The 22,041-nt window shown below is 49.3% G+C and overlaps 10 protein-coding genes across 10 annotated transcripts; 6 read left to right on the top strand and 4 right to left on the bottom strand.

Annotated features, from left to right (window-relative positions):
- Positions 1-823: 823 nt before the first annotated feature.
- M431DRAFT_5561 (hypothetical protein) lies at positions 824-2,301 on the bottom strand (the record flags this gene model as incomplete). Its single annotated transcript, XM_024921433.1, has 4 exons — positions 824-993; positions 1,055-1,250; positions 1,308-1,610; positions 1,669-2,301. The coding sequence occupies 4 exons, from the start codon at positions 2,299-2,301 to the stop codon at positions 824-826; spliced, it is 1,302 nt and encodes a 433-aa protein (XP_024774631.1).
- A 5,320-nt stretch (positions 2,302-7,621) lies between these two features.
- M431DRAFT_434167 (hypothetical protein) lies at positions 7,622-8,242 on the top strand. Its single transcript, XM_024915129.1, has one exon. It carries the CDS (start codon positions 7,763-7,765, stop codon positions 8,084-8,086), a length of 324 nt encoding a protein of 107 aa, XP_024774630.1. The 5' UTR covers positions 7,622-7,762; the 3' UTR covers positions 8,087-8,242.
- A 260-nt stretch (positions 8,243-8,502) lies between these two features.
- Positions 8,503-10,281, top strand: M431DRAFT_85978 (hypothetical protein; the record flags this gene model as incomplete). Its single annotated transcript, XM_024923623.1, has 2 exons — positions 8,503-9,964; positions 10,022-10,281. The coding sequence occupies 2 exons, from the start codon at positions 8,503-8,505 to the stop codon at positions 10,279-10,281; spliced, it is 1,722 nt and encodes a 573-aa protein (XP_024774629.1).
- Positions 10,282-11,615: 1,334 nt separating this feature from the next.
- Positions 11,616-12,797, top strand: M431DRAFT_143372 (hypothetical protein; the record flags this gene model as incomplete). The annotated part of the gene is made up of 3 exons (XM_024912660.1): positions 11,616-11,699; positions 11,764-12,024; positions 12,081-12,797. Coding segments are annotated over 3 exons (1,062 nt in total), but the record flags the coding sequence as incomplete, so codon positions are not given.
- Positions 12,798-13,464: 667 nt separating this feature from the next.
- M431DRAFT_143370 (hypothetical protein) lies at positions 13,465-14,871 on the bottom strand. The gene is made up of 3 exons (XM_024912659.1): positions 14,584-14,871; positions 14,494-14,511; positions 13,465-14,420 (listed from the first exon to the last, which is right to left on the bottom strand). Exons 1-3 carry the CDS (start codon positions 14,763-14,765, stop codon positions 13,847-13,849), a joined length of 774 nt encoding a protein of 257 aa, XP_024774627.1. The 5' UTR covers positions 14,766-14,871; the 3' UTR covers positions 13,465-13,846.
- Positions 14,872-15,036: 165 nt separating this feature from the next.
- On the top strand, positions 15,037-16,724 carry M431DRAFT_520236 (glycosyltransferase family 50 protein). The gene is made up of 3 exons (XM_024920419.1): positions 15,037-15,985; positions 16,066-16,324; positions 16,382-16,724. Exons 1-3 carry the CDS (start codon positions 15,270-15,272, stop codon positions 16,655-16,657), a joined length of 1,251 nt encoding a protein of 416 aa, XP_024774626.1. The 5' UTR covers positions 15,037-15,269; the 3' UTR covers positions 16,658-16,724.
- A 541-nt stretch (positions 16,725-17,265) lies between these two features.
- M431DRAFT_67039 (hypothetical protein) lies at positions 17,266-17,694 on the top strand (the record flags this gene model as incomplete). The annotated part of the gene is made up of 1 exon (XM_024921722.1): positions 17,266-17,694. A coding segment is annotated over one exon (429 nt), but the record flags the coding sequence as incomplete, so codon positions are not given.
- A 1,117-nt stretch (positions 17,695-18,811) lies between these two features.
- M431DRAFT_482121 (hypothetical protein) lies at positions 18,812-19,624 on the top strand (the record flags this gene model as incomplete). Its single annotated transcript, XM_024916013.1, has 1 exon — positions 18,812-19,624. The coding sequence occupies one exon, from the start codon at positions 18,812-18,814 to the stop codon at positions 19,622-19,624; it is 813 nt and encodes a 270-aa protein (XP_024774624.1).
- A 338-nt stretch (positions 19,625-19,962) lies between these two features.
- On the bottom strand, positions 19,963-20,595 carry M431DRAFT_531021 (hypothetical protein; the record flags this gene model as incomplete). Its single annotated transcript, XM_024920812.1, has 1 exon — positions 19,963-20,595. The coding sequence occupies one exon, from the start codon at positions 20,593-20,595 to the stop codon at positions 19,963-19,965; it is 633 nt and encodes a 210-aa protein (XP_024774623.1).
- Positions 20,596-20,841: 246 nt separating this feature from the next.
- Positions 20,842-21,889, bottom strand: M431DRAFT_5553 (hypothetical protein; the record flags this gene model as incomplete). The annotated part of the gene is made up of 3 exons (XM_024921418.1): positions 20,842-21,433; positions 21,494-21,554; positions 21,664-21,889. The coding sequence occupies 3 exons, from the start codon at positions 21,887-21,889 to the stop codon at positions 20,842-20,844; spliced, it is 879 nt and encodes a 292-aa protein (XP_024774622.1).
- Between the last annotated feature and the right edge of the window lie 152 nt (positions 21,890-22,041).

Raw genomic sequence — 22,041 nt, 5'->3', positions numbered from 1 at the left:
ATCTTGGCTCATGATATATGCCAAGTATACATATATATACTTACCTATCATAATTAATGCCTTTAATACTAAAATCGACAGGGAATGGTATCTCTGTACGATGATCAAAACAGGTGGTATCTCTTGAAAGTGTGTGGTGCCTTTTTTGCCTCGATCATACTCCTAGCACGGATGTCAAATTGCAATCCAGTCCTTTCATGACTGTGGTTGTGCCGAAGAAGTGCTGATATCAACTTTGCTTTTGGTCTACTCTTAACGGAGCCGACGCAACGTGGAACCTCCGGTCTTGGACTTGACGAGGCTGGATCTGTGTTGGCGGGCAAACATTTCTTTATGCTAATTGACTTTGTGATGTGGCGTTGTTGTGAAGAATTAATTCTTGCCGCGTTGAATTATGACGCGTGTCAGGGCGATATCAGAGCTATTGTCAAACGATAATGAAACCTACCGCCGCCATTTTTCATGTTTATACCTTTCTATTGTCAGATAACCAATTGCATTGTTCTCATGATCTAAATACAACTTCGTTTCACATGTTGATATTGATTCCTGCCTTGTTTCATGAATGTAATAATAATCAGGGCTATTATCTATTATATCTACATGTAGCCCATACGCTGACAATAATCACCGTCTAATAATACTTCTCGGTAATATCTCTCGGTCAGATGTCTCGCCAACGTTTCCAAATCATCTCTCTCTTTCTCAAAAAAAAAGTATATGTCTATGAAATGGCAGGATGTAACAAGTTTTGCAGTACGCGCGCCTTCACTCATTAGGGTTATCTAATTGATGACCGGATAAGCAGATGAGATGTCGTGGCTTAGAGGTTGGCGTTGTTGGCAATGAGGTCGGTGGTACCAGCAACGTTCTGCTGGACAGTGGCACCAGTCTTGGTAGCGAGGTTCTTGATGAGGTTGCTGACATCGTCGACGTTGGTGACGCCCTCGAGAGCCATCAAGTAGGCGGCAAGACCGGCAACGTGAGGAGTAGCTGTTCAAAATCATATTAGTCTATGGGCACTCAAGTGTAGTATAAGGGCCGGAATTCTTACCCATGGAGGTACCGCTGAGAGTCGCAGTGTCGATATCAGACTTGATACCAACGCTGAGAACATTAACACCGGGGGCGTAGATATCAACACCAGCACCGAAGTTGGAGAAGCTGGCACGGACATCATTCGTGGCATCAATAGCACCGACGGTAATGGCCTGAGGGGCAGAGCCAGGAGAGGTGTTGGCAGTATCTTGCTGTAATACTTGTTAGGAATGGCGTTATAAGTGAGAGTCGAATGGGGTTCAACATACGTTCTCGTTACCGGCAGCGACAACGGGGACAATACCGGCGTTGGCCAGAGCAGTGATGGCGTTGTTGACAGCAGTGGAGAAGGAGCCGCCGAGAGACATGTTCATAACAGCCTTGCCGGCGAGCTTCTTGGTCTGGACGTCGTTGATGACGAACTGCATGCCGTTCAAAACACCAGAGTTGCTGCCAGAGCCGCTGGCATCGAGGACCTTGACGGCAACAAGCTTGATGTTCTTGGCAACGCCAAAGGTAGCACCACCAATGGTACCGGCGACGTGGCTGCCGTGACCGTTCTCATCGGTGTCCTGAGTCTCATTGTTAGATTGTGAACGCTGCCTTCTCTTTGTACGAAAGAATACTTACGTTGGTGTTGACAAAGTTGGCTCCAAAGGTGGCACGGCCCTCGAACTCGGTGTGGGTAACGCGGATGCCGGTGTCAACAACGTAGGCAGTCATGCCAGAAGCAGCAGAGGTGTCGAAGACGTAGTTCTGACCACCAACGTCCTTGTTGGAGAGACGGATCAGGCCAGGGGTGGCGTTGGTCTGGGCAACGAGGGCGGTGTTCTGGACCTTGGTGTCGGCCTCGATGTAAGCAACCTCCTCGGAGTCGAAGATGCTCTGGATCATGTCGTTGTCGGCATCGAGGGCCATGGCGCGCCAGGTGTGAAGCTTGAAGGAGTGGATCTCGGTGGACAGCAGGTTGCCGAGGCCGTCACGCTTTCCGAGGTTGCGCTTGGCGATGGCGGCAGCAAACTGAGCTTGCTTAGCAGAAATGGCGGCATCACCGAAAGTGTTGTTGTAGACGACAATGTAGCGGCCAGCGATGATGTTCTTGGCGTGAGGGTTGATGACGACGCTCATGAGATGGGTCATGTTAAGAGCGCTATGTTGGTGTGTTTGAGGGCTCAGCGAGTGACGGTTATGGAAAGGCATGGCCGCGGCCAGAGGGGTCACGACCATCAGAAGATATGCGAGCATGGTGTTGAAGGGCGCCATTGTGACTGAAGACTTGGAGATGCGAGATGACGAAAGAAATGTTGGATATTAATACTAGTTGTCGTGAGGACAGGTCCAGCCGTCTTCTAGTGAATGAATGAATATCAATGCTCTCGAAAGAGAAAATAACAGAGCAGTATCAATGCTAATGAGTGAGGATGTGCGATCAACGGTCCTCAATAGCCAGCTACTCGGTTCAGCAATAAGACGTTGAATGAAAGACGGCGAAGAAATGGTGAACGATCCAAGTGCGGAGGACCAGGCCGGAGACTCTTGAACGGAAGAGAGGGAGAGAGTATGAGGAGGATGTGAAGATCCAAAAGAAAAAGAGAAGAGGGAACGACGTAAGTAAAAATAGTAAAGAAGAAGAAGAAAACAATGACATGGGGGAGCAAAGTGAGGAGAAGAAAGAAGTGGATTTCGAGCAAGGTACTCGTACCAGGCGAGAGAGCGGCCCTCCCAGAGCAAAAGCCAAGTCCAGGGACGTCCGGCTTCCGTGGTTCAATTTGATGGGGCCGGAGCAGCCCCTGCTAGCGGGCCTTGTCGCTGTATGCAGAACTTTTCAGTGGCTTTAAGCTCCTGTAGCGTGTGGTGGCAACTGCGCCGCCCAGGTACAGGCGCTCGTGGCTGGCCCAGTCCAGATTGATGCTGAGACTGGGGTGTCTCAGGGCGGGTGGGCAGGGGTTGGTGCCAAGCGAATCGCAAAACGTTCGGGAGCTGTTTTGGAAAACGCTCAAACGCAGCAAGCTGGATTTTTGTCTTGTTGGCGGTTGTTGCTGTTGCTCTTGTTTTTTTTTTTTTTTTTTTTCCTTTCCCCCCCCCCCCCCCCCCCCCTGTAAGCGTATTTCATGCTTCAGCCGAGGCCTTGGCGAGTCGAGATTCCTGTTGAATAGCCAAATGTCTGTGGCTGAGATTTTTGCTTTGGCTTGCACGAGACGGTTTACTTGGAGGTACGAAGCAGTGGAGGCAACAGATCGTCAGGTACCAGGTACATGTACATGCACTTCGGTCGTTCAACCTGTCGTTCGTATAACAGAGTTCAATCGTGGTAAGCAGTAACACCGAGGGATTTTAATGCGTCAATTTCACAAGAGGTCGAATTACGCGGCATACATGTATCCGTTGGTTTTTTTATTCTCCAGTTAGCACATGGAATGGGTAGAGTGCATGTATCTGCAGAGATGCCACAAGCGCCATATCGATCGTCAGGGCAGTGGCACATCGCCATCTCACACCCGCGCATCAAGCGGTAAAAATAGGTAAGGAGTGATGTAGCCATCCAACACCCAAAGCTTGTTTGCTCCCTATCAATCCAACCTCCCGTGTCTTAGATGAAGTGCTAGCGATGAATATCAGACCTCAGGGAAATATAGTTATAGTATCTGATAGTAGAAGAAAGTAGCTATAGTAGCAGTTACTCAAGGAACTGTGTATCTATTATAAGTACCTGGTAGCAACGAAAGGATTCATGCTTCCTTCATATCTTGTCTAACACTTGAACTTGACGCACGCCAGCTGCTCCGTCATAATGGCATGTTATGCTTGTTCTATTAGTGCCAACCAGTGTAGTAGTACTAAGAATGAACTCAATTGACGTAAATTCAGCTGCACGCTCTCGTGTCGATCAACTGCGGCTTGATCTACCGAGTATGTACATAACGTTCAATGCTACACCAAAGGCCTCCGAGTTGATCATCGGGCGATTAAAAAGCCAAGCGCAGTGCAGATCTCTTAGCTTTATTGCATGCAGAACATCGATATTCATGATTGTTCCTGTATACGTTCACAATGCGATGAACTCATCGCCGCTTCAAATTAATCCAAACGACGCCCGAGCCAGTGTCTGCCTCTGCCTTCAATGAGGATATACCAACTTGCATCGTTCATACCATCAAATGTGCCTTGTACCTGGTACTTCGACAATTCCATGCTTCACCCATCTGCAGCAAATTCGGCAACATTGGAAATTAGCTTCGGGTGGCGTCAGGGGTAAACCAGCGGCCCACCCTTGAAACGCAGCGCTAGTGAATCTCCAAGCTCGGCGTCTGTTCCAGGTTCCATCCAGTTGGTGAACTTCTTCCATTGGCCTAGCCATGAGACACTTGAAACGCGCGGTACAGAGCCAAGTCAGAGCTTCGGCGTCCTGGTCCTCTGCGCTGTGCGACGATGCAGAGCTCTCGAACGTTGGAATTTAAGCTATATTTCGTTGGTTGCTGGCGGTAAGCTTGGGCGCGGGTTGGAAAAAATAAGCATTTGTTTGGTTTGCTGTTTGTTTACCTGTTTGGGCTGTCCAAGCGTTGGTGGCTTGGTACATGTATCGATGGATTTAAGCTTGATCGTGAGGTCATGTTCGTATTTGGTCAAGTCGTTACGACCATCGTTAGCCATCGCGTCGAACGGCATAAACACCACGCCGCAATTCCTCCGAGCAATCTACTTGATGTTACGGCACGTATTGCACCTATCCAGTATCACGACTATAATATCGTGGGATATCTTGTGCACGAGGCAGATAGAGCCACGAGGATGAAGATCGTTGCTACAACCAGTAAGCGTTGTAAACTGCTGCAGCCATCAATGCCTTTCCCCGATGCTACAATGCTTATTCAAATGGATGTCTATAAAAGCAATCCGCCCAATCAGACTGGATCCTGATATCAAGCATAATGCATCAAGATGCAAGTCACCGGAACGTGCCCTTAACTTGCTGCCAGAAGTGGAATAACAGCTGTCATAGACACCCATGGCTTTAAAATTCTGGCACCCTTGAATCCATCCCACTCTCGTCTTCCCCACACCTCACGCTCGGCCCCGGCACAGCCAGGGCACGCCCCGACAGGCTGCAGGCCCCAAGAGGCCCGTATGCAAGCACCTGTGCTCCGTGGTGTTTGAGGTTGAGTGTGCAATTTCCGTCTGCCAGCGCATACGAGCTCCTTTCAAACAACGCGCATGCATGCTTCTTGGTTGCTTCGCCTCATCACGGGGCCACAATGCCTGATTCCATGCGTGCAAATCATTACGAGGTTCTCTGTCAGTAGCCATGTGCTCGGATGTGTACGATAGTCTCGGTGATACTCGGGCATATAGAGGCTAGAACACACATCGCGCACGGCCTTGGTTATAATCACCGCATACCTGTAGTATTTACGTGTGAATTATCTCCCTGAAAGTATATACCGGCAATAACAGGGCAAACGTCATGCACTGCTCGGGCCTTTCCATTACAATATCGTTCTGTGGGAGGGGGCTTGGATAGCCCTAAAACGCGGTGGCTGTTTGTACTCAATACAAGGATCTACCTTGACAACCTGTAACCCAGACTCCGTAGCGGACGGAGTAGCACCAGTATGATCCAAGGCATGGTTATCAACCTAGGTTGATTTAGCTTGTGATGCCTCTGCGGCCATCTACAAATAGGCAGTCGTGTAAGGTGCGATGCGCAGTCCAGCCGTCTTGGCTCTAACATTCCGCGTCTCGGATGACACTCTTACGCCGGGTCAAATTAAGCATAAGAAGAAGCTCCATGATGGCGCGACTTGATTCAATCCTGCCAAGCCGGCCGTCGTCAAACACTGAGCTCGATTCCAAGATCAGCCATGCCGCTTTTCGCCGTGTTGAGCCGGCGTAGGATTCTTGGAGATGGTATCTGCAACATGAAGGCTGGGCCGTTTGGTGGATGGTCCCGCCTCATGTTTACTTTGGGGCCACGGTACAAGTAGTTACCGGCAGCTTTTGTTTCAAGCGGCGCTTAAAATAAACCAGTGAGAGATTTTCATCATATTTCGTACATTTTTAGCTATTAAAAGGATGATGTCCTGTTGTATAAGAATAGATGCAGTCGTTGGAATTGAACCCCCCTGCTGCTGTTGGAGTTGCTTCTTGTAGATACGCGTATTCACCATGATATCAACGTTGGTGCACTGCATTTGGCACATGTGGGTATGAAAAGATGAAAGCCGAAGGTAACTCAGGTAGTGCGTAGGTAGTCACGATTTTCTGCATGCTGTTACGGTCTGGTAGTATAGATATTGTCGACCAATATGCTATCACGTTACCCTTTTATCAGTTGAGAATTATCTTGAGTGGTATTGATAGTAATAGTATCCCAGGTATGTACCCCTCAACATTGAAAGACGGCTCTTGAATTCAATGTTCTCTTAAGTAGGGTCTCAGGAAATCAGGCTGCTGATTGGCCACTCTATTTCAATTTACCTACTACCGGAAAGCCAACTGTGTGTACTCGACCTTTATTCCAAGCTCCATATCTCCTCTTGTGTTGTTCGCTTGTCAAAAAGATAATCTGGTGAAATCTCCCTGCAATCACTACCTAGTACCTACCCTGGATCTCGAGATTGCAATTAAGTTCATAGATTCTTAATGTGGAATAACTCAATATACATAGGTACTGCCTATTGGTATATTACTAGTAAAGTCTTTAGCAAGCGGGGGAGCAGTTGGTGAATCTATTGTGTTGGTCTTCGAGGCTTTTACGTAGATTGCCTAGCCCTGTCAGAACTGAATAATGATATCACATGTCGACATCCAACTGGCGAATACGTGTATTTGCCAAGCTCGTCGCAGATATCTAGCTGTGTCATCATATTCACATGCACGCCTACAATGATATAAACAGTGAGAGAGCATCCAGTATTTTCCGGATGAAATTTCTTTGTTTTTCATTCCCTATCAACTTCGATTTGTTCCGTTGATGCACGGCACATTGAGGCTCCCATCAACTACTAGCAAAGTGGAGCACTGAAATTGGCCCGTCCTAGTGTATGCGAGCTACCGAGACGTCGGAAATTCAGTAATTAAACATGGAGCCAAAGGGCAGATGGCGCTCTAATCACGATTTGACTGCTGACATGTACTGAATATCACCCGACCTTTGGGCAGTTCTAGCTCGTGTTGACCAACGGTGTTCCCGACAGTTATACGGAAGGCCTTGAAGTCACCAACGGAAAATCCACAAGGCGGAGTGTACCCAGGGTGTATGAGTCGATGCCTGTTATGATTTTATGTGCCATGTCCTATTTACCCAAGGTACCCAGTGAGATGGGGGGATATCTGTCACGAGGGTGAAGCAAGAGAAACTGAGCACAATGAATTCGATCAAATGTCTTATTCTCTCCCAGCTATTGTCTTGGAGAGCAATGACTTTTTGTCTTGGGCGGCATAATATTGAGGTGGGGTAATTTTACTTGCAAATGAAATGTCTTTCAAGAGCCAATCAATCCTTGGAAATCGAAGAGATTGGCTCAGCGGAACACGCAATACGGCGCAAAAGGAAAAACAAAGAAAAAGAAAAAAAGATGAATGAACCCGACCTTTTTTCTTGTGTGTGTGGTGGTTGGCGTTATTTTAGCGGCTTGCCGCCCAATCGTCATTTTGGAGCTGCATGCAATTCCCCGGACGTGCCTTAAACAGCCACTGAGCGCCATCCGTCAGACGACGGGTTTTGATGCCCATTAAGTTGCCTCCTCATTTCAATTTTTTCCCTTCCCTTACCAAGCACTTTTGTACGTCGGTTTTTCTTCCATCTCCTTGCAGTGCCGCCGTCTGCAGTGTTCTCTGTCTTTTTCGCCCTTCTGGCCTGTTGGCTAAGTCTCCGCTGCGAATCTGTCATTCTTCAGCTCGTGGCCACCCTGTTGCATTCCTGTCCAGGCGAGACAAGAGACTCTTCCATCCTCCATCGTCTGGCCCTTCTTGTTCCTGCACCGCCCCCTCTGTCGCTTGCAATCTCCGTATCGGCACGCGAGCACGAGACCGGGTGGGCGTCGCGTAAAGTGCCAGCAAATCTCATCTCGCCGGGCCACCCAAACTGAACCTGAACCTGTATCTGCGCCCATTCTGTGCAACATCTCTCCATCTGCTTCCACCGTCGCCCGAGGGACGCCGCGAGCCCTGTGAAGACATCTTCTCCTTAGGCATTGCTTGGGGGCGTACGGCTGCCCACGAACTAAGCCTGGAAATTGACTGCCGCCTGGGAAAAAAAGGCTGACGACGCCCCATCATCCAACCATCCTTCGCCGTGAAATGCGTGTCTTGTCGTCCTCGTCGAACTACCAATCAACAGTTTGAATAGGTCTACGCAGCATGGGGGAAGCCATGGATGTCGCAAACTGTGACGACGCAAAGAGCGTCCGCAGCCTGAGGATGGATCTGGATGAGAGGGTCGTTGAATGCCAGGACGATGTCGAGATGCGGCCGGACGACTCCGACGACGGTAGTTTCTCCTCGCTCATGACCACATCCATGGTAGCGACATTTCTCAACACTACCTCGAGCCCCGTTTCTCCCGGTCCGTCGAGCCCATCTTTCCAGATGGCCAAGAGCACGTCTTTTGTTCCGCCCGCGCGGCCCAGTAGTACGCCGTTCCCACATCCCGAAACTCGAAGCCCGCAAATCTGTTGCCTCGGAGATTCAGAGTCCTGCCCCGATGCCAGTGGCTGGGATGAATCGTCGACCGAATCCGTTGACGCTGCGGCCGCAAGTCCGCCTGCGCGGCATTTCGAACAACTTCCCACCGAAGTCCATGAGGCGATTCTCGATCACATATTCGGATACTGCGTGTCTGCTACGTCGAGAAGCACAATGAGGATATCCAGTTTGACTAGGGGGTGGAGCACGGCGCTTCGCCATTCGCGGAGGCGGGAGCTCACTGCATTAGCTCTGGTCAACCGTGTATGGAGTGTCTTGGTCCAGCAGAGGCTATTCCGGCACATCAAGCTCAAGGCGACGCTTGATTCCATCAATAATGCCATGGACTTTTTGGTTGAACGACCCCATCTTTCGTCGTATATCAAGCACATTGAGATTTGGTTCCCCGTTTTCCAACCAACATACGGACCGTTGGCGTTGTCGAACACTCTCACATTACCCACCGTAACGACAGATGGGCTGACCAATGCCACATATACATTACCGGGGAACAACTGTACCCTTGAGCAGGTGTTTCAATTCGTTGCCGCCGCGCTTCCTGAGACTAAAGTACTCACTCTGGAAGGTGGGGAACGACGCAAGGCTCCCCGAGTGGTTCACTTTGACATGAGGATACCGGGCTTGGCAGCGGAGGATCGGCAACTTCTTCCTCTCAGCTCGGTGACCACTTTGGTAACCAAAGGCCAGTGGAATTTGATGAGGGATGGAGATGACTTCAGAATCCTCATGGAGGCATTGCCTAACCTGGAAGAGTGGCAGGGATCTTACAGCAAGCCGAAATCTAAGAGTTATATCACAGCCTCAGATTTCCTGCCGCTCTTACCAAGCCACGTTACGAATCTTTCACTCTGCATGGAAAGCGATTATCGACGAGAAGGGGTCATGCCAGCTTTTTACTATAAAGTGGCACAAAAGGCCCACCTCTGTTCTAGCATGGCCCGAGTCTTACCATCGTTGGAGCACTTTGCTTACACCGGTCGTGTTTGCCACCATTTCTTTGACGCAGCAATGAAATTAGCCGATCCCCTGACTACGAAGCTCAAATCCATTGATATCACTGTCAAGAATTGCTGTCGTCAGTCGTTCAGTTTTCACGACTCCGGCTCTGGAATCCAAGATATGGCATTTATCGAAGCGTTTGAGAAGCTCGTTGTTTCTGCGGTCCGATCGATGGACAAGTTCAAGGGGATCGAATACTTGAGGATTCGATTTGTTGATCTAGGTTTGTTTATCTGGTCTGTCATTTCTCACCAAAGGCAACTGCTAATTTTGGGGCTAGATTCCGTGTTGCCACCGTTGAATCCATATTTCTTGATGCAGAATGGAAAATGCACTGGAGTCTGGAGTGACTACATCATCACTGAAATGAATAGGGTTCGACCCAACACCACGTTCCCCGGATTGAGCGATACCTTTGGAAACATTGTCTACAGCAAAGATGGCCGGATGATTATCGCTCCTGAGCCATCCAGACCACGCATCACCTCTCTCAAACTGTCTAATTACCGATCACTTGCCACTCGAATTACCATTCAGTAACTATGCGGTGAATTACTGTCAGCCGAAGAGATTATATCAAAAGCAACTTGCATTGGGAATATTGAGCAAGTATTTTCGCACTTTTATTCCAATTGAACACAAAAACAAACCAAAAACCTACCAAAAACCATTTATGGAACAAATACATTGGCGGAAAGGCACACAGAAATGTCATCTGATCTTCTATTTTCAAGGCGTTTGCAACTCTTTATCACACAGCACGAAGCGAGGTTTTAGGGATCTGGGTTCTCAAGTTTTCGTCCCGCCATTTTTTCTTCTTCTTGATTTTTCATACCCTGGGACAGTCAAATAATGCGAAACACAGCTCGGAGTTGGTTTGTTAAACTCAGTAATCATGGATATATGGGGTTCAGGGCTGCAGTTGGGTTTGATGTTATTGTTGCTTAGCATCTTGCTTTGGTAGGGTAATTCTTGGGGAGGTTTGGTCAAAGCACGGAGGGGGAGAGAAGGGGGCTCTGCAATGAGATTGAGAGATATCTGGGTGAAGTAAGGTTGATACCCGTAATGAAATATTTGAGATTTATGCTACAAATCGCCTGGCGCAACTACATTCGTTTATATGGTGACGTGCAGATGCCTCTTACTTGCCGAGGCCTTATGGGACACTTTTGGTGATGGACTTGGCACTGGGTTTGAGGTCATTCATGTGTTAAACCTTGGTGATTGTGCAGAATATGAAGTGATGCTACAGCCTGACCGTAGTGGGGAGCTGGATATTGTCGTCCTATCGTTCTTCCACTCTGTTCTCTAGTATCACTCCTCTCTTTACGCTCTCTACCTTTCTGTAGATCCTATCACCACTCTTTTATACTACCTAGTACCTCTCTACCTTCGTTTACTATCTGGTATAAAGGAGATACTCATCTGACAAGGATCTTGATACCTCCTTATTGTCATTGTATAATGTGATATGCTGGATAGCTACTTCTCCCAAGACCCACCAAGCCATCAATACAGAATGCCGCGAAACAATGCCAACTTATATCGAGATCGCCCTCGGGCAGAATCTCGCAATCACCGCCTAACGCCAGCTGCAAACACTTTGGCCGCACGCCTCCGTGCGTGCACCTATAAATGCCCTTCGGAATATTTCTACAACCTTCCTCCTCCTTCTCTCTTCTCTCTCTTCCTCATTCTCGCTTCCCTTTTCCAAGCCTCCAACCACACCCTCTATTCTGACAACCATGGCGCTCATGATGGCTACGAGGCCTTATCCCGAGCCAACTGGTTGCTTTATAGATGGGGAAGCTTGTATCAGAACAAGCTTCAAGGTGCCAGCAAAGTGGCCTGGCAAAGACGATAAGGTTGCCCAGATGTATGTTGAGTGCCTGGAGCCCATGGTGGTCCGCCATAGGGATCCCGTCGTCCTGATCCACGGTGATTTCCACCATGGCGCGGTAAGTTATCAAGTACTCAATAAACCCTTGATATGATCTTGGGCACTGACATGTTCCAACATAGGTTTGGTTCACTAAGCCCGATGGTAGCCCGGGCTGGGCTGCCTTTTTCCTCAAGAGAGGCTGTCGCGTGTATGTCGTTGACTTGCCCGGCAGCGGCCAGTCCTACATACCTAATGATTTCGATCTTTGTTCCGACTTCATGGATGCTGAACAGAAGATGAGTGAGAAGAGCATTGAGACTCAACTCACTGCTCCCGAGAGGAACATCGTTGGAGGCACTGCCGCATGGCCAACTGCTGGTCTGCACAACAAATGGCCCGGAGTAAGTTTTGTCTCGACCTCAGAGGCTTAGGATCAATACATCTAACTGCGCAACAGACTGGCCAGCGTGGTGACCCGGCTTTTGACGAGTATATGAAATCTCAACAAGTTCTCTTTCTGCAAAAAGCAGTCCGTCAAAAGCTTGCTCAAAATGGCCTCTGCAGCCTTCTCAAGGCCATCGAAAAAGCAATCTTGATCGGACAAGGAGCTGGATGTACAGCGGCCTGGCTTGCCGCCGATGCTATGCCGGAAATGGTTGCCAAAGTCGTTGCAATCGAGCCGGCTGGACCACCTGTTGCCAAGGCTCACATTAACCACCATGGGGGCCGAAAGTACAGCTCGTGGTTGAGCAGAGACGATAGCATGCGAAAGTACGGGCTTGCGGATGTCCCTTTGACCTTCAACCCGCCGGCAAAGGAGTCATCTCAGGGCCCTGCTCTGGATCTCGAAGTCCGTCAACACCCCAACAACTCGGGTTGCTATATGGCCCAGAAATACGTGCCAGGCTGTGTGGTTCCCACAAAGGATGTACCACTCAAGTATGGACAAGAATCCGTACCACAGCTAGTTCACCTTAATCAGATGAATCACGCTGTTTTCACTGCCGAGGCGAGCTCTCATAGGATGTTCGACTGGGCTACCGTGATGTTCATGAGACAGGCTGGTGTCTCGGTGGATCACTTCGATCTGGCGCAGTTTGGAGTTACTGGGAACGGGCACTTGATGTTCTTGGAGACGAACAGCGATGAAATTGCTGCTATGGTGGCTGGTTGGACCGGGATGCCTGATGAATACAAACCTGAACTTCACCCAGTTATTGACATCAGCCAAATTCATGACCAAGGAGAAAACCAAAATCAGGGCCGGGATCAGAGCCAGGACCAGGGTCAGGACCAAACGCCTCCTCAAGCTGTGGAAGCCTTTGAAGCTACCAAAGAAACGTTGAAACATCCTCGAAGTCAAGATGATGATGACGACAATAGCTTGCCTGCTCCAAAGCGCCTGGATGCTAACACTGGTCTTCAATCTCCCCAGGCTCAAACCACAGAGAGCCCAACTCTTGCTCCTCTTTCTGTTGAGCAGCAGTATATCCAGCCAGCGCTATTGCTTCAGTACAATGCAAGCTACCCCAGTCCAGAATGTGATGAACCACTTCTTCTGAACGAGGATGCTCTTTTTGCCGAACTAATTGACTTACCGGCACCACAAGACGAATTCTCTGCTCATTAGTGGCACGAGCGACATATTGCACTGGGAGAATATCTACATGGAGCAATTTAAGGAGGCGCAGAAATTTCTAGAATGGGATCTGAGTTCGATGGGTTATTAACTACAGGATGTTGGCGTTTTGGGGACACGGATTTTCGTTTCAGATGGATTTGGTCTTACTTTGCTTGGTTCGATTATTTTTTTATGCACATGGGCTATCATCGCGCAGTATGGGTTTCGGGAATATATCAGGTTATGGCGACTAGGAATAGGAGTAGACATCTAGCATCCCAATCTTATGAGTATCGGCGACTAAAGAGATTATGAAGTGATAGAGGATACACATGGATTACTCTAACAAGGCCAGCCATGAGAGTTCGGACAGCTCAAACTTCCAGATCTTCCAAAATATCCACCAACGATGATTCCACACGGGAGAGGATGAGCTTTAAACACGTATTTGCTCATGAAGAAAAAAAAAAAATAGAAAGTAAAGGGGAGGAAAAAACGCCATCTCAAAGTATTCATCATTCTGACATTGTAGAGTTGGCCTCCAATGGGGCCAGGCAACAGAGCATCAACAAGACAATAACTGACTGAACACCTCTTTCCCCTCACACAGGCGATGAAGGTCGGGGATCGTCATCTTTCATGTCAGGAACCCACCCCTTAGGTCGTTCACTGCCCCTTACGACAAGACCATAGCCCAACTTCTCAACCTTGTTGATGCTCTGCCGCATAACCTCCATCTTGTTACGAAAATCCTTGGTCGGGATCTGAGGCAGCAGCTCAAACGCGCAGCCAAGTTCCTGTATGTCGCTGAGAATGTTTCTGTCGTAATCCCCGACCAGTTCACCTGATTGCGCCGTCGTGACCGTTGCAAACCGCATCAGCTCTCCAAACAGGTCAAACAGGCCGTACATGTAGTCATGCGGCGTCAGCACAACGTCGGCGGGAGTGGCTGCTTGCGTCTCTTCCAGCGTGATAACCTTCTGATGCCGTAGGTAGTGTGCGAAGGAGAGTGCCTCGACGAGCTCTTCCAAGCACTTCATGGAATAGCCGTAGCGATAGCGGTTGATGGACTGCACGTCGGCGGTGATGGTGGAGAGCAGTTTTGAGATTTCGGCGAGGCGCGTATCAACGTCCTGCTGTATCCCTTTTGGGAAATTCTTGTTGAGTTCTTTAACTCTGTAATGAAAGAAAAATGAGCCACTGCTACTTGAATCCAGCATTGGAGTGAGATTTGGGATGGTAACGATACCTTTGTAATGTGAAAATGCTATAGGGAAGACGCTTAGCAAACGAAATAAGTAATGATTAACAACACATTCTCAACCATGAGTTTACTGACATCTTCTTGCTCTGTGCCGTCACGTCTCGGGACACCTTGATGACGCGCTCCCTGCGATCGTAATGCTCGTCTAGCTCATCTCGGAAGTTTTCAAACATGGAATGGAACCTGCCCCGCGGCAAATCCTGCGTGGGCTTAGCACGAGCATTGCCATCGCGGTCTCTCTTGACGCCTCCAGCCATGTCTTGGTAACTTTATATATGAATAAGAGAAGATTATATGGCGAATGAATGTCTGTTGTGCTGTCTGTCAATGGATGGCTTTTTCTGGCGGTTTGACTGATGGAATCTGCACCCAAAGCTTTGCCTTACTGGTTGAGAGTGGAGACGCGGCCGGTCCCCAAGCAGCCACTAAAAAACCACAATTGCAGCGAGTGAGGTCAGAGCCCCATAAGAGCTAGAGCTCCTGTTTGAGGTCATGTACCGACGCCAGCTTATCCTCATATCATAACTACCTCTGGGAATCTTCCTCCTCCATCCATTCCCGTGAGTGAAGACGACCCAACGGAACGGAATACAATCTTGATTCTCATTGAATTTTTTGCTCGGATTGGTCTGATTTGGACGGCCCAGACCTGGAACCATGAGCCTGGATACCAATCCACCATCCATCGCAACACGCTGTCCTTAGAGCCGTTCATCTCATCGCCATTCTTATATCCAAAGCAACCAGCAATCTTCGCAATCATGTCATCTTCAATTCTCTCCTCGTTACTCCGTCCGGCTCCTCTCTTCTCAATTGCTGCCATCCTCCGTCTCGTTCTTCTTCTCTACGGCACCTGGCAAGACGCCCACTCTGCCGTCAAATATACGGATATCGACTACCTCGTCTTCACTGATGCCGCGCGCTACGTATCCAATGGCCTCAGTCCGTACTCCAGAGAAACGTACCGGTACACGCCCCTCCTCGCATGGATACTAGTTCCCACCGCCAAGCCGCATCTCTTCTCCTTTGGCAAGGTCGTCTTTGCTCTGGCAGACTTGCTTGCCGGATGGTTGATCGTCAGGGTGCTAAGGAAGCAGAGGGGCATGAGCGCCGAAAGAGCCGGTGCATTTGCCGCAATATGGCTTTGGAATCCCATGGTGGCGACTATCAGCACCAGAGGCAGCTCCGAGGGCTTGCTGGGCGTTTTGACAATGGCCTTGTTGTGGGCTGTGGAAGGCAAGAGGATTGGAGTGGCAGGCTTCATCTTGGGGTTGAGCGTTCATTTCAAGATTTATCCCTTTATTTATGCGCCCGCGATTATCTGGTGGATGGATGATGAGCACCTTGGCAACGGGGTATCTAAGTCACCAGCTTCATTTGTTGACGCTGTAATCAAGTTCCTCTCCCCCCAGAGGATAAAACTCACCCTCATCAGCTTATCGACTTTTATGGGACTCAATGTCCTCATGTATTATATGTGCGTCCCCCCAATTATCTCCCTTTACTCGTCAAACCACCACATCCTCGTTCGTGTCCCGCTAATCAGCTATGTTACAGTTACGGCACCCCTTTCCTCACCCATTCTTACTTCCACCACGTCACTCGCATTGATCACCGCCACAACTTCTCGCCTTACAACATCTTCCTCTATCTCGCATCCGCCGACCCATCCTCCAGCTCCCTCCATGCATTCCTCCCTCAATTGCTCCTCTCATGCCTCTTTATCCCCTTTGTCATTGCCAAAAAGGATCTTGCCACGTCCATGATGGCGCAGACTTTTGCCTTTGTCACCTTTAACAAAGTTTGCACCTCACAGGTAAGATGGGATCAAGACTTCCATTTCGTGTACTAGTCAACTCACAATTTTGTATAGTATTTCCTATGGTACATGATATTTCTACCTCTATACCTTCCTGAATCATCTATGCTTCGTGTCCCTAGTCGCGGCATCACGGCGCTGTTGCTTTGGGTTCTGGGTCAGGCCGCTTGGCTACAGCAAGGGTATGAGCTAGAGTTTCTAGGTGTCAGTACTTTTTTTCCCGGCATGTGGCTGGCCTCATTGGCGTTTTTCCTCATCAATTGCTGGATATTGGGCATAGTTATCAGTGATGGGGCAGAAACGAGCATTCAAAAGGTGCATGTGATGTAAATAGCTTAGTAGCAGTCGCAGTAGCAGTAGCTAAAATAAGCGTCATTCTGGAAAATGCAAAGTCTTCAAACATCAAGTGCCAAACAGCCCGGGAAAAAAGTTGCGACGTCATCGCAGAAAGATGTTTCATCAATCTGGCATATTCTGGACGAAGAAAGAGTCTTTCTCCGAGGCCAATTTATTGATCAATATTTGGAGCAATTAGAGAGCAACCCAAAGATTCCATCATCCTGGCCAGCCTCAGCAAGCTTAAGCTATCGCCATGTCCGGCACTTCGCGGCCCCATTTATTTGGCTCAACTCTATTGGTCATATTAAAAGCAAGCTCCATTTTTTCATGGCTCACGACGGACCAAGTCGCAACAACGTCGCAACGTTTAATTTCACAGCATCGCGAGTACTTAAATGCCGTGATCTGCCCGGCTTGGCATAAAGATGGCCAATTCGATTTTCTCATAGCAGGAATTGCAAGCTTCAGCAAGATGACATTACTTTTTACCCTCTATCTTGCCTTCTATCTTGCCTTGAGCTGCGACTACAGTCAACAACAGCTAAACGCGCATAATACCAGCAATCATGGGTCTGCCAGCCATGGGTATTCCTATTCCTCTCTTCCTGGACGACGACTCAAAATGGCAAGCCGTCCAGACACGCGATCCCGACGCCGACGGCTTCTTTGTCTACGGAGTTCGCACCACAAAGGTCTTCTGCCGCCCAACCTGCAAAGCTAGGCTGGCTCGCCGTGCAAATGTGCGCTTCTACGCCACGGGAGAGGAGGCCAAGCAAAACGGCTGTAGAGCCTGCAAGCGATGCAAGCCCGAGGTACTGGGTCTGATGCCTGAGGAGGAAGCAGTGCAAAAGATCCGAGCGTTTGTGCGGCACCAGCAGGCTGTCAGCGACGGGAACCGGGATATGGGAGAAATGAAGATGAGCCTGAGTCAAATGGCGAAGAAGACGGGTCTATCCAAGTGGCATTTCCACCGCGTCTTCAAGAAGTGCGTGGGAGTCACCCCTGTGGAATACTTGAAGACATTACGAGACATGGCCGCCAGCTTGAGTCCCGGGACTGGGAGCGAGAGTGGACTGAGCTGGACGGATCAGCTTGACCTGGTCCAACTCGACGACATGGACTTTGACTTTGGATTTCTCAACGATCCCTTGGCCCTCGACACAAAAGCCGATTGCCCAGAAGCGCCAGCCTCGAATGCCTGCCCGCTTTTCACTTTGGACGATATCTTGGTGTGGCCGGAGAATTTGCCAACAAAGTAGTTGCGACAGCTGACGAAGCACCAATCCTTTATGAAATAACACATCCCGGCATTGGCTGTTATGCAACGGACAACACGAGCAAGTACGAGCCCAATATACTCTCGGGGTTCGGAGTTGGACTGCGGGTGGCGATTTGCGGACGGCATATTCACGCCGCACCACATGTGACGAAATCCTCCAGCTCGGTCTACGAGGGACTTAGTCAGACGTCATTTCCCCGAGATTCCTTCGCCCCCTTTGATTCCTTATAAAAGAGATGAGGAAGAGAAAGGGAAGAAATCAAAAGAAGCTTGGTACGACAAGGGGATTCATTTCCATCTCGTACACAAATTCACAGTTCACGGAGAGCTGAGGTACAAGGGCCCGCCTTAGAAGCGTTGTCACTTCCCGATCGGGCAATTGGTTACTCGTCGCTGACTAAACCCTCAACGCTGATTGGCTCGCGCTCCCTGGCTGAAGATCCCGTCTCGCTCGTGTCAGTGAGATTGAAGAGCTTCAGCAGCAATTCAGGCCAAAGCTCGACCGCTTCAATCCTTTCCAGATAGCTCCGAGGCGGCGATTTCAAATTACAAGCCCAGCGATTGGTTCGGCCTGCGGGCGGAATGCGAAGGAAGCTCCATAAATACGCAACTACCGATCTGTTAGGGGCCGCCTCGATCTCACGAACCCAGATCTCATGATAATAATAAATATCTCCTGCTCGCCTTCACACACACGCTCAGCTCTATTTCACATCGCCCTGCCTAGCCATTGCTCTTCACAGCTACCATCCCAATCACCTTGAGGAACTATTCTCACCAAACGGACTCTTAAACAATTGAGGCGTCTTCTTTAACGAAACAACAACTACTACAACATATAAGAGAAAAGTCACACAAAAAGAATCATGTCTCAGCCACCTTCAGAATCATCACCTCTACTACCCAGAGAACCTGCCATAGAGCAGCCCTGGGACACAAAATACCTAACACAACCCGACTCATCCTCAATAACCTCAACCGTCCTCTCAAGCATGGATCTCACAGACGTCCTCCGCGACGTCATCATCGGCTTCTCAGACGGCCTCACCGTCCCCTTCGCCCTCACGGCCGGCCTCTCCTCCCTCGGCAGCACAAAGCTCGTCATCATGGGCGGCATGGCCGAGCTCTTCTCCGGCATGATCAGCATGGGCCTGGGCGCCTACCTCGCCGCTGTCACCGAGCGCGACCACTACGACTCCGAGGAGAAGCGCCAGCTCACGCAGGCCGGCTGCTCCCTGCCCCAGGAGCAGCGCGACGACATCTTCTGCATCCTGGAAAAGTACAGCGTCTCCCGCGAGGCCGCCGCGCCGCTCGTAGAGGAGCTGTGCAAGAGCCGTGAGCAGTGGATTCGTTTCCGCATGGACTTTTCGTTGCGCCTCGAGAAGCCAAACATTCACCGCGCGTGGATCTCTGGTGTTACCATGGGCCTGAGCTACTTCGTCGGAGGGCTCATCCCCATGATTCCTTACTTCGTCATGGACAAGGTTGCCGATGCGCTCTTCGTCTCTGTTGCCGTCACCGTCGTCATCCTCCTGGGCTTTGGATACGTCAAGAACTATGTCGCGATTAGGAATCACAGGGCCGGTCTATGGGGCGCCATTCAAACGCTGATAATAGGCGTCTTGGCTGCCGGAACGAGCTACATCCTTGTCAAGGCGTTGGACAGAACAGATGTATAAGCCGTGAATTTGGTTTTATGTAATATTAGTTAGGGGCACACAATGGCGTTGGTAGGATTGGGAGCGTGTGAGAGGGAAAAACAAGAATCATCACATTGGGCGTTTGGGATATTTTAGTATAAAGTCTGTTCCACTACGAGATGAAGCAGCTTATTACATGACTAATGAATGATAACTCTATTATTTGACAACTACTTACGCTGTATAATTCATCCGCTGTGCTACCATATTCACCCTCATGTTTCGCTATATACACACAAGAAGAGGAGCATATATCAGAAAAATAGCCTGCCAGCAGAGACAAATCTCCGAGAAAACCCCCTCTTCGTGTAGACTACTCAGTCATCAGAAGAATCAATGGAAGCATCGTCCTTCAACAGGTGGCGGTTCTCCCTGACAATGTCCCAGTCCGGGTTACTGTCACTCTGGCCGGAATCATCGCCATGCTTCCAGCCACGGCCATTGTTCCGATTGTTGCCCTGATTCTGGTCATTGCCATTATTTCGGTCATTATTTTGCTTCTGGCCACTGCTCTTCCTCAAGCCTTTGACCTTGCCCCAGAAATTGCGTACATTGCTTCTTCCACGTGGACTTTCCTCTTCAACTTCTTGTTCCGTCACGACCGTGTCCAGTTTCCGAGAAAGCAGCGAAGCAAGATCTTTTTCCTCCCCAATCTTTCGTAATATTGCAGTTATATCGGACTTGAGAGAATTCTCCAAAGCAGAATCTTTCTTTTCTTCAGTCTCTGGTAGTGTTGCAGCTATACCAAGTTTGCGAGAAAGCTCCGAAGCAAAATCTTTTTCTTCTGCAACCTCCGGCAGCATTGTAGCTGTGTCGGATTCGAAGGAGGACCCCGAAGCAGAGTCTTTTGCCTCTGCTACCTCTGGTATCGTTGTAGCTACACTAGTCCTTCGAGAAGGCTCTGAAGTAAAATCTCTTTCTTCTGGAGCTTCCGGTATTGTTGTAGCCATGCTAGACGGGCGAGAAGGCTCTGAAGTAGAATATTTTTCTTCTGCAGATTCCACTATTGTTGTAGCTATGCTAGACCTGCGAGATGGCTCTAAAGTAGAAACCGTCTCCTCTCTAACCTGTGGTTGAGTTGTAGCTGTGCTAGATGTAAGAGAAGGTCCCAAAACCAAATATTTTGCTTTTTTAGTCTTTGGTCGGATTATAGCTATACCGGCCTTGAGAGAAGGGTCCGAAGAAGAGTCTGCTTCCTAGGCATCCTCTGATATCGCTGTAACTGCACCGAACACAAGAGAAGACACCGAAGGATCATCCACTGACTTTTCAGTATCCAGAAGTGTTGGAGTTGTCTCAGAGTCGAGAGAGGCACCGAACACGAGAGAAGACAACGAAGGAGCATCCACTGACTCTTCAGTATCCGGAGGCGTTGGGGTAGTCTCAGAGTCGAGAGAGGGCAGTGAAGAAGCAACTTCCACATCCACATCCGCATTAGCATATAGATACCTCACAGTTTCCACAGGTAGCTGGAAGGAAACTCTTGGTCCTGCCTGGCTAACACCAGCGTCCTCGTCAACCCTTGGATGTAGATTGTTCTGCCTGACAGGTCGTGGTCTCGCTCTCTCGAATTCGAAAGAAGGCAGCGCAGGAGGAGCATCGTTTTGTACTGCAACCCTCGGACGTCGGTTTCTCGCCTCGATAGCTCGCAGGCTCCTCACTCCCACAAACTCCGAAGACGGCAGTACAGCCGCATCTGGTTGTACCACAACTCTTGTCATCTCAATGCTCTCAGGTTCGGTCTGAATAGCCACATCATCGTTCTGGGGAGGATCGAGTCGCCAAGATCTGCCAAAGACATCAGCATCAGCTCTTATACCTTACCAGGTGAATAACGGAAACACAAACTGGAGATCATTGAACTCCCATAAAAACTGCGTGATACCAATGTCGCTCACGGTAAGGAACGCTACAGAACCAACACAAGTTAGACAGAGAGATATAGAGAAGCACAGTCAAACTTGATCGGTTTGGCTTTCAGAGAACCACCACAAGCAAACGAAACCAAGGTTGCCCACCTAAAACATTTCGCCCAATAGAACCCAACGGCCTCGTCCGCGCCCAAATGAATGTGATGGCCGACACCATGAAGAGCTTCGACATCACGTTCAGGATGAGCAAGGAGTCGATCGTCGCAGGAGCACGAAAGAATGCTCTGATCTGTGTGAAAATCGTTCGTTCGTCCCTTGCAAATTGGGCCTGTAGGTGTTGACGCTCTCTTGACGGTGGGTTTGGTTCAGCCATTTCGCTTGTTTGCTGCGGTGTGTTGTGTTTGATAGGATAACTTGCGTAGACTTTAAATGAGTGTATAGAAGGTGGTGAGCAAGTAAATAAGTCAGAGTGGCGATGCTTGAGGTTGGTGATCTGAGGAAATATGTTAATGCTACAAAGCGTGT

The sequence above is a fragment of the Trichoderma harzianum genome (assembly GCF_003025095.1).
Source record: "Trichoderma harzianum CBS 226.95 unplaced genomic scaffold M431scaffold_6, whole genome shotgun sequence".
Lineage (NCBI taxonomy): Eukaryota > Fungi > Ascomycota > Sordariomycetes > Hypocreales > Hypocreaceae > Trichoderma > Trichoderma harzianum.
The sequence above is the reverse complement of the archived record's forward strand: the minus strand, read 5'-3'. Positions and strand labels throughout refer to the sequence as shown.

What these genes read in the sequence shown, in the direction of transcription:
- M431DRAFT_434167 (XM_024915129.1), top strand. Translation starts at nt 7,763, where the DNA reads ATGCCCATTAAGTTGCCTCCTCATTTCAATTTTTTCCCTTCCCTTACC.
- M431DRAFT_143370 (XM_024912659.1), bottom strand. Translation starts at nt 14,765, where the DNA reads ATGGCTGGAGGCGTCAAGAGAGACCGCGATGGCAATGCTCGTGCTAAG.
- M431DRAFT_520236 (XM_024920419.1), top strand. Translation starts at nt 15,270, where the DNA reads ATGTCATCTTCAATTCTCTCCTCGTTACTCCGTCCGGCTCCTCTCTTC. An exon ending in AATGTCCTCATGTATTATAT is followed by an intron (nt 15,986 to 16,065) that starts GTGCGTCCCCCC and finishes GCTATGTTACAG; the next exon opens with TTACGGCACCCCTTTCCTCA. An exon ending in ACAAAGTTTGCACCTCACAG is followed by an intron (nt 16,325 to 16,381) that starts GTAAGATGGGAT and finishes AATTTTGTATAG; the next exon opens with TATTTCCTATGGTACATGAT.